The 14,569-nt window shown below is 37.6% G+C and overlaps 1 protein-coding gene across 1 annotated transcript in view; it reads right to left on the bottom strand.

Annotated features, from left to right (window-relative positions):
- edc4 (enhancer of mRNA decapping 4) overlaps window positions 1-14,569 on the bottom strand; it is a 74,345-nt gene that overhangs the window by 42,115 nt on the left and 17,661 nt on the right. The window contains 5 exon segments of the mRNA XM_052028710.1: window positions 6,939-7,002; window positions 8,372-8,552; window positions 10,134-10,233; window positions 10,773-10,868; window positions 12,645-12,728. Of these exon segments, the coding sequence (XP_051884670.1) occupies window positions 6,939-7,002; window positions 8,372-8,552; window positions 10,134-10,233; window positions 10,773-10,868; window positions 12,645-12,728 (525 nt within the window).

The following is a 14,569-nucleotide window of genomic DNA, read 5'->3' as shown; positions in this document are numbered from 1 at the left end:
TAAGAATACTAATTGAAGCTTCTAAAGTATTAAACACATATTTCATTTTAAAAGGAAGTGGACCTGCATGCCCAATCACAGGTTTAAGTCATTGTATGGATCATTTCATTCAATGTAATTCATAACAGAAATAAATGCAAGGAATGTTTAATACTGACATAAAGAAATTTATGGCAATGGAACCTCAAAAAAATATTTTAAGATGCTAATTTTCAGATTGAAATCATCTTTCAAGTGTCTATCTTTCCCCTTGGTTGAAATGCTGTTCAATGGGATCACTTATTAAATATGTCTCACCCTCACCATGTTTGAACCTGACATTCATTCCTTTAGATTAAAACCATCAGAAAACCACTTCTCAATTTTTATAATGAGAGACTCTTAACTAAAAGTGATGTCATTAAAATGAAACAATATAGAAAATGCAATTTGAACACTACACACACACACACACACACATATATATATATAAATATATATAAATATATATAAATATATATATATATATATATATAGTATATATTATATATATATATATATAATATAATAAAAGATGTCTCAATACTAGAAAATGTTCTCTGGATTCAACCAGATCTAAATAAGTGAAGTCTTCTTCTCTGAAATAGCACTCAGCTATTATGAAAGGATTATGCACCTAAATTATATGCTTGCACACTACACGAAAAATCTCATGCCATGATGAAAAACTGGTGTCACTTGAAAAGTTGGTGCTACTTTCAAAAGGTTACGGGGTAATTTGATGAATGAAAATATGAAGGGATGGAACCATAGTGAGCAGAAACATAATTTCCTGGTGATTGAGCGATCAAGTACAAAGACCCAGAAACAAGATTAAATGCAAAAGACTTTGGACATGGCAGCAAAACATGTTTTTATTTTTAAAAAAGAGTACAGAGACTGGAATGGTCTTCCAGTTTAGCGACTATTGAAGCTAAATGGTCTATTCCATTCTGTAATTTCTTTGCAACTTTGACTAGCTGAAGCCAGGCCACAAAACTTTCAGGATTATTCAACTGGTTATAAGAATAATTGGGAAAGGAGAAAGGAGAAAGAAAGAATTCATCCAGAACTCATGCTTCTATCACTATTCAGAAATCTCTGCCGATATGAAAACTTTGAAGATCAGATGCACCCATGACATTCTTGAAATGAAACCATTCATTGGTAAACATTACGGTCATGTGTAAATGGGCAAGGTACCACAAGATACGCCACACATAGAACTTGCAGCACAGTACAGGCCCTTTGGCCCACGATGTTGTGCCGACATTTTATCCTGCTCTAATATCTATCTAACCCTTCCCTCCAACATAACCCTCCATTTCTCTATCATTCACGTGGCTAACTAAGTCTCTTAAATGTCCCTAATGTATCTGCCCCCACAACCTCCGCCATCAATGCACGCATCTGCCACTCTGTGTAAAAAAAAATTTGCCTCTGACATCCCCCTTATACCTTCCTCCAAATACCTTAAAATTATGCCCCTTTGTGCTAGCCACTTTCACCCTGGGAAGAAGTCTCTGACTGTCCACCTCGATCTATTCCTCTTATCATCTTGTACACCTCAAGTCACCTCTCATCCTCCTCCTCTCCAAAGAGAAAACCCCAGCTCGCTCAATCTATCCTCATAAGACATGTTCTCCAATCAGGCAGCATCCTGGTAAATCTCCTCTGCATCCTCTCTAAAGCGTCCACGTCCTTCCTATAATGAGGCAACCAGAACTGAACACAATACTCCAAGTGTGGTCTAACCAGAGTTCTACAAAGCTGCAACATTATTTAGAGTGAACTTTTTACCTTTAATTAATTACATTAAACAATTATTTACTCAATGGTCCCCATTCTCTTTATCATTGATTGGCTGAATTAATGCAGTTAAGATGAATATTTTACCAAAATTTTTGTATCTATTTCAGGTGATTCTAACTTTTATTTCGAAATCCTTTTTCGACACTATTGATTCCAAAATTCTTTCATATACATGGCAGAATAAAAACCCAAGGTTAAGTAAGAAATATTTACAAAGATTAAAAAAAGGATGGTGGTATGGCTTTGCCTAATTTTAGATTTTACTATTGGGCAATTAATATTAGATACTTAATTTTCTGGGCACAAGATTTAGATGCAATTCATTGTCCCTGATGGGTACACCTTGAGTGTGAATCAGTGCAAGGATTTTCATTAGTTTCTATTTTAGGAGCTTCATTCCCTTTTGCACTTACTAAATTGAGTAAACAAATGACTAATCCAATAGTTAAACATACAATACGGATATAGTTTCAATTTCGTAAATTCTTTGGATTGAATAAATTTAATTTATCAAGTCCTATTCAGTCTAATTTTTTCCTTCAACCATCTAGAATTGACTCAGCCTTTTCCTTATGGAGAATGAAGGGAATAACAAGTTTTCGAGATTTATTCATTGATAACTTTTTTATCTTTTGAACAGCTGTCTAATAAATACAATCTGCCTAGATCACATTTTTTTCAGTATTTACAGATTAGAAATTTTTTAAAAGTTACTTTACCTTCTTTTCCGACACCATATAAAATTGACATTACGGAAAAAAATTTTAGGTTTTAATCCTTATCAGAAGGGCCTGATAGCAATAATTTATGATCGGATTATGAAAATACGTTCAGAGAAACTTGATAAAATTAAGAATGAATGGGAAAGAGAACTCCTGATTCTTTTACCTACAGAGACATGGAAGAAAATTCTTCAATTAGTTAATACATCTTCTATGTGTGCTAGACACTCTTTGACACAGTTTAAGGTGGTTCACAGGACCCATATGTCCAAGGACAAGTTAGCCCGTTTTTATCATCATATAAATCCTATATGTGACAGACGTAATTCGAAGGTGGCTTCCCTGACACATATGTTTTGGTCCTGTCCCCTTCTGGAAAAATATTGGAAAGACATTTTTAACCTTGTTTCATCTGTATTGAACATTGATTTACAACCTCATCTTATTACTGCAATTTTTGGGTTACCAATGATGGAATCTCGCCATTTATCTGCTTCTCCTTGTCGTATGATCGCCTCTGTCACATTAATGGCCAAGCAATCCATTTTGTTCAAACGGAACGATCCAATACCTCCCACCACTTTTCAGAGGTTTTCTCAAACTATAGCATGTTTAAACTTAGAAAAAATTAGGATTGGTACTGTTGATCCTTTGCTTAAATTTGAGTAAGTTTGGAGTCCATTTATTCAATATTTCCATATAAGCTGACCCTTTTCAGATCCCTTTCAATAACCTTTGAATACAGAGCAGCGCAGTTGACGACATAATAATGTTTTTTTTCTTTTTAATTGAAGAAATATCAGTCCAGTCTTTTGTTTGAAGTTTTTGGTTTATTATCAATATTTTTTTGATTTGGGGGTTCTTCTTTCATATAATTAAATTTCATTTCTTTTCAGTTGTTCCTTTTGTATTTGTTCACTCAATAAGAGAACGGGAGGTCTAGATTACTTTTTTTTTACTCCTTGTGATTTTATATATTAACTGTTATGATTGTTATCCTGATCTCTTTGCACCATATGTATAATTGCTAATGTTATATATATTATTTTGCACTAATTTGAAAATTGATAAAAAGATTGAAAAAGAAAGAAGAGTTCTATAGAGCTGCAACATTACCTCGCGGCTCTTGAACTCAATTCCCTGACTAATGAAGGCCAACACACCACACACCTTCTTAACAACCCTATCGACCTGCACGGCAACCTCGACGGATCTATGGACGTGGACCCCAAGATCCCTCTGTTCCTCCACACTGCTAAGAGTCCTGCCATTAACCTTGTATTCTGCCTTCAAATTCGATCTTCCAAAGTGCATCACTTCACACTTTTCCGGGTCAAACTCCATCTGCCACTTCTCAGCCCAGCTCTGCATCCTATCAATGTCCTGTTGTAATCTACAGCAACCTACTACACTATCCACATCACCAACCTTCATGTCATCAGCAAACTTCCTAACCCATCCTTCCACCCTCATCCAAGTCATTTATAAAAATCACAAAGAGCAGGGATCCCAGAACAGATCCCTGCAGAACACCACTGGTCACCGACCACCAGGCAGAATACTCTCCATCTACCTCCACCCTCTGTCTTCTATGGGCGAGCCAATTCTGAATCCACACAGCTAGGTTTCCCTGGATCCCATGCCTCCTGACTTTCTGAATGAGCCTGCCATGAGGAACCTTATCAAATGCTTTACTAAAATCCATGTACACCACATCCACTGCTCTACCTTCATCAATGTGCTTTGTCACATCCTCAAAGAATTCAATCAGGCTCGTGAGGTATGACCTGCCCCCTCACAAAGCCATGCTGGCTGTCCCTAATCAGCCAATGCTTCTCTAAATACCCATAAATCTTGTCTCTAAGAATCTTCTCCAGTAATTTGCCCACCACTGAAGGAAAACTCACTGGTCTGTAATTCCCAGGGTTATCCCTACTCCCTTTCTTAAAACAAACAATATTTCCCACTCTCCAATCATCTGGCACTACTTCTGTGGCCAGTGAGGACGCAAAGATCATCGCCAAAGGCGCAGCAATCTCTTCCCTCGCTTCCCGTAATAACCTTGGATATATCCTGTCCGGCCCCGGTGACTTATCTATCCGAATGTTTTTCAAAAGTTCCAGCACATCCTTTCCTCACGTCGACACGCCCTAGCACGTCAGCCTGTTGTACGCCATCCTCACAAACATCAAGGTCTCTCTCACTGGTGAATACTGAAGCAAAGTATTCATTAAGGAACTCCCCTACCTCTTCTGACTCCAAGCACATGTTTCCTCTTTTATCCCTGATTGGTCCTACCCTCACTCTAGTCACCCTCCTATTCTTCACATACATGTAGAAAGCCTTGGGGTTTTCCTTAATCCTACTCACCAAGGACTTCTTATGCTCCCTCCTACCTCTCCTAAGTCCATTCTTAAGCTCCCTCCTGGCTACCTTGTAACTCTCCAGAGCCCTGTAGGATCCATACTTTCTAAACCTCAGGTAAGCTTCTTTCTTCCTCTTGACAAGATATTCTACAGCTCGTCAACCATGGTTCCTTCACTCTACCATCCTTACCCTCCCTCAATGGGACAAACCTATCCAGAACCCCATGCGTGTACTGCCTAAACATGTGAGAGCAGACACTATTAAGGAAATAATATAATGGGAAATGGGAAACAGTGGGAACAAGTAGAAGGCAGGAAAATACTTCTGAAGATTTCTTCACATTAAAGTTGAGTTTCTAAAGTAATAAAACTGTTGAATTTATCTTTACATAAAACCAGTCAGGGAAACTCATTCATTTCTAAGCATCACTTCACAGTAGTGTCATGAGCCAAACCAGCTGCTTCATCAATGAGCTTCCATTCAAACAGCTTCCCCTCCTTGGACTCTGTCTTTACCTCTCGCTACCTTGGCAAAGCAGCCAGCATAATCAAAGACCCCACCCACCCAAGTCATTCTTTCTCTCCTCTTCCATCAGGTAGAAGATACAGGAGCCTGAGGGCACATACCACCAGACTTAAGGACAGCTTCTATCCCACTGTGATGAGAGTATTGAACGGTTCCCTTATACGATGAGATGGGACTCCGAGCTCACGATCTACCTTGTTGTGACCTTACACCTTATTGCACTGCACTTTCTCTGTAGCTGTGACGCTTTACTCTGTACTGTTATTGCTTTTACCTGTACTACCTCAATGCACTTTGTACTAACTCAATGTAACTGCACTGTGTAATGAATTGACCTGTACGATCAGTATGCGAGACAAGTTTTTCACTGTACCTCGGTACAAGTGAGAATAATAAACCCATACATACTAACAACTTTAAGGATGCTGGCTTATAACTGCAGATACAGTTCCATTCACAATTCCTCAGATAAAAAGGCAGTAAAATATCTGGACTTATTATGACAAAAAGCAAGGACAAAGCACCATTAGACCACACTAAACATGAATTCCCTTGACCACTGGTGGAAAATGGCTACAGGGCCTACCATTTACAAAATACCCAGCAGTCACATCTAAACCAGAGAACCTTACCATCTAGAGAAACAAAGGAAAGAGATACAAGAGAAAACCAAATCGCACATCACCTAGAGTGGGAAATACACTGCTGATCCTTCATCCCTCGTTTAAAATCCTGGAACAACCTAATAATACTGTCAGTGTTCCTTCAATGTTAACTGCAGTGATTCAAGGAGGCAATTTAGCACCACCTAATAAGAGGCAATTAAGGAAGTGCAGCATTTATTGCTGAATGAATGCTGCTTATATCCTGAGAAAAACTGTTAAAAATTGGTCTGTCCAGTTAGCGGCAGTCTTTGACTTTCTTTTATTTAGTTACTGCATATTTAATAGCTACTTCTATTGTGAAACCTTAGGAAAATAAAACATAAACTTGCATCATTATAACTCAGATGTTAGAATAAATATTCAACAACACTGGCTTTTGTTTGGTGTTCCATTCTCACTTTGAGTTAGGTCTAGAATTAAAAATAATACAAAACAGAGATAAAGAGCAACAACTGTATTTAAGTATTAATGCATTTCTTAAAAATATTTTTAAAAGCCTGTTTAGCCCAAAGAGGAGCTTGGATCTTCTATCAAATGTAAAACCTGACACAAAAAAATGCAAGACTACAGTGCTAGAAAATGGAATAGGCGCAGAAAATGAAATATGAGCAGAACTCACCAAAACACCTACAAGTACCGAAACTCTACAGAATATTTTTAAAAGGAAACTTTTAGCTTTTTCTTGCATTACAATTAATCATAACTTCCATGATTTATTCTTAGGCATAAATAATCTACCCAAAACAAAACAATTAAGTATCAACTTGGTGCCCATTTACTCTCAGAAAGTCATCAATAAATTCAGAAAACCCTCAACTCTGTCACTTACTTGGTGTGTACACAGTACAATTTTATCTGTACTACTGAAGATTCAATGGGGCCAGGATTTCCTTCTGCCAAGAAAATAAATGAACACATTATTAAGGAAATATCACATGAACCTGACTTCCTGTGCTCTTTGAAATTAAAATTTGAAATCAGCCCCTTTTGGCCTGCTTTGCCGTTCAACATCAAATTGCCATTCCTGCAAAACCTCTGTATCCTTTGAGTATCATATACGTGAATTAAGATTATTTTTCATACTATAGATTTTAGTCACTTCACAACTCCAATAAAAACCACTGATTCATAATCACAAGCAAATAGAGTTAGTCATACAGCACAGAAACAGGCCATTCAGCCCAACCGGTCCATGCCAACTAAGATGCCCCTCTAAGCTAGTCCCATTTGCCCACATTTGGCCCATTTCCCTCGAAACCTTTCCTATCCATCTACCAGCCCAAGTGTCTTTTAAATGTTGTTAATGTACTTGCCTCAGCCACTTTCCCCGGCAGCTCATTCCATATAGCAACCACCCTCTGGGTGAAAAAGATGCCCAAAGGTTCCTTTTAAATCTCACCACCCCCCCCCCCCCCCCCCCCCACTCCACTTAAACTTATGCCCCATAGTTCTTGATTCCCCAACCCTGGAAACAAAAACTGTGCGTATTCACCCTAATTATGCCCCTCATGATTTTATACACCTCTATAAAATCACCCCTCATTCTCCTACGTTCCAATGAATAAAGCCTTATTCTCAACCTCTCTCTATAACTCAATCCCTCGAGACCTGGCAATATCTTTGTAAATCTTTCCAGCTTAGTGGCATCTTTCCTATAGTGGGGTGACCAAAACTGAACACAATATTCCAAATGTGGCCTCACCAACATCTTGCCCGACTGCCACATAACATCCCAACTTCTATACTCGAAGGCCAGCGTGCCAAAAGCCTCCTTCACCACCCTGCTTACTGTGATGCTACTTTCAGGGAACCATGTACTTGTACTTCTGGGTCCCTCTGTTCTACAATAGTCCCCAGGGCCTTTACCAGAGACTAGGAAAGTCGAAAATACTGTTTTTTTTTCTAAGTTCATAATCTTTTTTCCACAATCACAGATCTAGGTGAGGAATTTCTCTTCCCCGCCCCATCCATATAAACATTAGTAAATGTAAAAGACAAGTTCTGCATAAACTTGACAAGAGCCACATGAGTAGCATCCCAAGACCAGAATACCTGGCAGCCTTTGCAGTAAAAGAATTGTACAGAATGAAGAGTAAAATCTAGTCAGATCACACACATTATACTGAAATACATGCCCAATCCAACCAGCAATATCTATTCATCCATTTTTTTTCTATTACTGAGACAGCGCCAAGATACTAATTATTTTCCTGAAAAGAAAATATACAATATTCTACAATATACCATTAATTGTTTGCAGACCTGCACTTAAAGTCTCACTGTCTTCCTCAGCAGGCAGGACCTCTGTGTGTCTCGGCCGACATCTGCTGACATCCTGAATGCCAAAGCTGAGCACTGGGTGGGTAAGCAAAAATTCGGATATGGAGACAAAATGGGCTTTGCCATCATCCTGGCTCTGATGTAGCTCCATCACGTACAACACCTGCAGCAGCGAAATAACAATTTAATTTGATTTGAACAATATAGCGTAAGGAACACTATATTAGAAAATTATATAAAAATAACCTGTACTCATTAACACCATTAAACCTAAACTGTTTCATGTCCAAAAATTAAAGGGGTCCAGTCATAAAGGAGCAAGAACAATTACAAATGGCATTATAGCAGACAGAAAGCAAGATTTCAAAACAGGCAAATAGTTTTATATGTTTTGCCAGAACATTAGACTGAAAAACTGAGATAGAATACAATGGAGGACTACTGAAAGAACAGAGGGCTCATTCTAGCAAACTAAAGTTGTAGATGTAGCAAAGATCAAAGCCACAAAATGATTTGTAAATAATAAAGATTTAAATACAGTTGGAAAATTAAAGGATTTAACAGAAACCAACTATGGATAGTAAGAACAGAAGAGCTAGATTTAGTGCACGACAGTATATTGGTGAAGTTCTAATCAAATTGAAAACCACAGATGCTTTGGAAGAGTGGACCTTCCTGTATTTCAACAATGGTGTAAAAGAGGTGGAATGAGACCAACAATATTTAAGTAGAGGATTTTTAGTGATAGAAAAGTATGGTTAGTAGCTCAGCTTAGGATCAAGGAGAATATTCAGAATATGTACTAGCACATTCAATGTGGGCAAGCAGATGAGGAGTTGGAGGCTGGAATGAAGAGTCAAGGCTCAGCATTCCTGGTAGGTGCCATATAGGACAGTTTCAACCTTGCCAACATTGGACTAATTTGCCAGACATCTCAATTAACAGGGACCTCTGGTCACAGGTTTACTTTGGTTTTTTTGAATTCCAAGCATAACTGCCAGGCTTGTCTTCAGAAGCAGCTGGCTTCAGAGTACAAGAAATGAAACCATGTTTGGAGAGAAAACCAGCTTTATTATTTTAAACACCAAGGAGAGCAGAAAAATATCAGGGCATATGTTCCCCTGCCCCCAAAGTCACTGCCCTTGGGTCATCCCCTTCCTTCCAGTGTGGTCCCTGGTTCATTGTTCAACAAGGAGCTTAGCTCCTAGCCCTCCCAATGACAGAGGGTAGCATAGGAGCTGTCTCAGTGTGAGCAGCTACTTCCACTGACAGAACTGCAAGGCCTCAGGCTCACTGTTATTGGATGCCTGAGAATTACTTTGACATCCATAAGCACTTGAACTCACGTGAGACATGCTAAAAGTAGAAACAATTAAAAAAAAGATTTTAAAATTTGAAGACAATAAAACAGACACAATTAAAAACATTTAAAGTAACTCCATTAATTTTTTTTAAATCTCCTGGAATGTTGATGTAGTTTTGTTTTATTCATTTATGGAAGGTACCAAGGCAGAACATTATTCATGCAATTCATGTGCCATAACAAATGTGTTTATTTACATCTTTCATCCAGTATATGTTTGATTCCATAAGGACTGCCACCTTCTATTTTTGTAGGATCAGTGAGAACAAGGTGAAATGTGATTTGTCAATGAGAAAAGTCTACTAGTTTGACAATCCTATTTTTAAATTGTGAACGATAATTAATGCAGAGATTCATTGCAAGAGATCTGAAGAAACTCACTTTTCTCTGAACATCACTGAGGATTAGATATTCTGCAGATAGATCCAAGCTAGCTTTCAGACTTGGCTGCACATTGGTATTAAAAGTGTCAGGCATAAACCTAAAGCATAAAAAACAAAGATAAAATTCAACGTGATACAGTTTCCTGTCATGTACTACATAACTTGGTTGCTTGTCACAAATAAATTGTCACAAAAAATATCAACTATGAGAAAGGGAAAAAAGTTGAGGGAAAAATACTTTTAGACCAATTTTAAACAAAAAAGGGATAAAACTCTCTAATCTAACATAGAAGCAGGAACAAAAAGTGCAATGAGAAAACAATCCTGAACATAACAGCAAGTCTGATCATCAAGGTTTTGCAACACTGGCAAACAAATGTAGCATTCCAGTGGTTGACAATAACACACTAACATGAACTGGAAATGTCCACTATCCAGGCTGCAACATGTTAAGATCCTATTAAACATAATCTGAGATTTTTTAAAAATGAAATCAAAACTTCAGGGCACTTAAGCTATAACCTACTCACAAATTTCTTACTTTAGCAAATGGGTAAAGTCAGCACTAACGATTTAAACTTGACCCCAAAGATTAACATAGACACAATATCTCAACTGTTCTATTTTAACGTTATACCTGATAGTCTGTAAACAAGTCCATGACACAGTACACCACATCTTCAGCTCTCTATTCTGATCTGCTCCAGTAATCAAGAAACGCCAGAAAGGGACTCTATAGAATAGAGGAGGAAAAGAAATAAATCATTAGCAGTAGACCCAACTAGAGTTAGCATGTGTCAATATAAATAAAATGAAAAATAGAGGTGGAAATGTATAGTGCCTTTTATGACCTGAGGACAGCCCAAAAAGCTTTACAGCAATGAAGCAATTTGGAGCAAAGCAGTTTGCAATATGGCTTTTTTTTAGTATTAATCAAGAGGTTAAGTAGTTGATCTATTCTTGGTCTTTTCATGTAGTTTTACTTAAAAACCAACTCTCCCACAGACAACTTAATCTTACTGGGAAAATAGAAACTTCACAAGCAGGTTAACTCTGCACTCTACTCTTCATGATACAAATAACTTGAGATCCTGATTTCATTTTTTGAAAAATACAGGTTATTATCTGATTTCAGATTTACTTTGAAGGTAACAAGGTAACAAAATGAAAACTTGCAAAAACTGCTGAAGGCACCAACTCAACAAATTGCTTTTCTCAAGACAATAGGAACACTTTATATAGATGCTCCTCAAGAATTTCACCTTTGGACATCAGTGTCTATTATCTTGGTTCTGTGTTTTCTAACCTGTCAGTTATTCTCACATCTTATACTGGCATGAACTATTTCAGATAATGCTGGAAAAAAATGGAACATGGCCTTCCAGAAGTAAACAGACTTCTGAGGTTTTAAATCAGGGCCTTCTAATCATACTGAAGAATATATTTCAAGAAAAAACACCCAGCATATAGCAGTTTAAAATACTGACCTTTACTAAATATCACATGGAAAAAATAATCATAGAACCTAGGCATTAGTCTAATTAGTACAAACCACTTCAGTGTAGCCTCAATTAGCTTCACTTTTCCACTGTAAATTTGGACTTGCTTTTAAAAAAAAACATTATTCTTTCATCCCACAAAAAATACTCAAACTTTGCAGTTTGGCCTTCATTATACAATGTTCATTTTTAGAAATCCTGCAAATACTTAATTAAAAACTACTCTAAAGTAGTACATTAATTGTCCTCTTCTGTAGTTCTTGCTTAAATCAAACTTTTTTTGATATAAAGAAATCAAAGCTGGTTTGACGTTTGTTTTAAGAAGCTGACAAGTGAGGCAGCTCAGTGGAGCTCCAACACTGAATAAAAGAACCCATGTCTATACTCTTGATTCCCCACATTGCAACTCCCAATCTCATCCACAACGCCAAAGGAGGGAGCTGAGCTAATGCCACACTCTTCTCCAGTGAAGGATTGCAGGGAAGCAAGATAATACAGGAAACCACTCCAACCTGCTTTCAAACACTTCCTAGTGGACAGTTTCAAAGTAGTACATGGTCCAGAGACCTAGAAAGAGGAAATGGGAAGAGGAAAAAAAAAATCCCAAAATAACTTTGAAAAATTGCATCTAAGATCTTCCACAGTCACTTAGCCTGTCCGTAGAGTCACAAAAATAAAGCTGTGTTTCTATCCTGCAAAGAGCTGGGGGGTTTTATAGGAAAAAGGTCAGGAAAGTTTGAGCCCTCTCCCATTTCGGAGCAGGTTTGTGTACAAGCAGAACAAAAGGAATTGCTTTGAAATGTATCATTTGTCACCTCAAAATAAAGTGAGTTTAAAAGATTAATCTTTTCATTCAGCTACCAATCTTGAGGACCATCACTTTCAATAGGAAATTATAAATTCATGCAGCACATTTCCATAAGCACACTTGCATATGGCACAAAAATGTTCTTGTGCCTATCAAATGGAATACATGCATCTATAGATACACTGCTCCAGTACAAACTTACTCTGGATCCTGTTTTAAGTGATTGTCACAAAAGAGAAGGCAAGATAACGGTCTACCATCATGGGGCTTCCATTCATGAAGACACCTGAAAAGGTCCACAGAAAAGTAATTAGGAAACACATTAGAGATCAAAAGAATTTCAGACATCAAAGCTGCATTAGTTGGCCAATGGGATAATTAGAGAGCATTTAAAGGACAATTCTCACTGATCTAACATTTCGAATGCATACTAGAAATGAATTTTCATCTCAACTATAAATGGAAACTTGGGAACTACATTAACAATAAATACACTTAATCTGATTTTACCTGCCATGTGACTTCACCCTATCAGAGAAATTCCCGTTGTTCCACCCATCATCCTCCCCCACTTTAACTGCTGCCTTAGACTAATCTGTTTCTTTTTCAGGTGTGATGAAGGGTCCCTTATCTAAAACATCAACCGTTTCTCTTTCTATAGATGCTGCCTGACCTGCTGAGTTTTAGTATCCAGTTGGCTCATTTTTTTTTTCTTATCCTACTCATTCAGGTCTGGCCTGCGAGGCGGGTCTCAGAACCTTACCACTACAGAGACCAAGCAGCTTAAATTGATGGCAACTGCCCCCATTCAGTCATTTTGACTCACCCTTTTATTCACCACACTCCTCCCCACCTCCTCTCTTACTGAAAACTAACTTGCATCTCTTTTCCAGTTCTGACAAAGGCCCGCAGACCCAAAACCTTGACCATTTCTCTCTCCACAGATGCCTGACCTGCTGAACGTTTTGCAGATTTTTTCTGTTTTTATTTCACCTTGTCAAATGTATGCTTATAAAATGTTGTAAGCTCAGAGCTCAGCAACAACCTCCTACAAACAGAATTTAATTGCAAAGCAGTGAAAACAGCCAAGGGAACAAAAATACATTGAAGAAATTTCCAAAAGACACTTCATTACATTGTACTCTTCATTAAAGACAAAGATGGGGGCATGGGGGTGGGCAAATTTGCACCAACTAGCTTGTTCATACACTAACTTGATAGTCATCAACAATTAGTCCTCACATTTTACATTAAAAAAAAACATTTTAAGCAGAGTAGTTACCTTTTCTTGAGCAGGGTACTGTGTAGAGTAAAATGGGACCAAAACAAAGGAAAGCATACAAAGGACAAGGAGGGTACATTACACAAAAGTTATAGTCAAAGGAAAAGTTCAGCTTCTTAAAAAGAGTACAATCAATTCAGAAAACACCAGAGTTAAAAAGCCGGCTGCAATAAGAATTCTGAAAACAGAATTTACAATTTGCTCCAAAACTTAAAGTTTTTGAAAATACTGTATTCTTTTGCCATCTGAATTGTGGACTTCCTCCAATAGTTACAACAAGCAGCACTTTCTCATTGCAAAAGAAAAAAATGCCTACATCTCACCATCATTAATTATTAACTTCAAATTTGTGTTTAAGCACAGAAATAATGCACAGCTGAAACTTCAGGCTCAGACCAGCACAGCACTGGTTCTAGAAACATAATCACATCACATGTCACAACTGCTCTGAACAGCCTAGCCACACGTTCCCTCAAGAACATAGAAATGCCACTAACATAAAATTCATAAACGTTACCACAAACACTACTTAACACCATAAAGTGCATAATTAGAATACACGGGTAGATGGTTATGCGACTGATTTGTCTAAACACTCTAACCAGTTGGTGCTACTAGGTTTGATTATGCAAAAATTGCTCCATATCACTTCAGGTCTAAAATGACAAAATATAAAGATACAACAGACAGCCAATTTGGGGGTAGAGGTGTGGGGACTGTAACCTTGCTTTTCTTTTAATATCCAGTAACTCTGCCCATAAAGTACCTCAGCAGCTGAGAGATGCAATGTTTTAGTTGTCATCAGATTTTTCATTCTATAACAATGCTGGCAATTTTTTGCTTCA

Source organism: Pristis pectinata, chromosome 13, assembly GCF_009764475.1.
Source record: "Pristis pectinata isolate sPriPec2 chromosome 13, sPriPec2.1.pri, whole genome shotgun sequence".
NCBI lineage: Eukaryota > Metazoa > Chordata > Chondrichthyes > Rhinopristiformes > Pristidae > Pristis > Pristis pectinata.
This window is presented reverse-complemented; position numbering and strand designations above follow the sequence as displayed.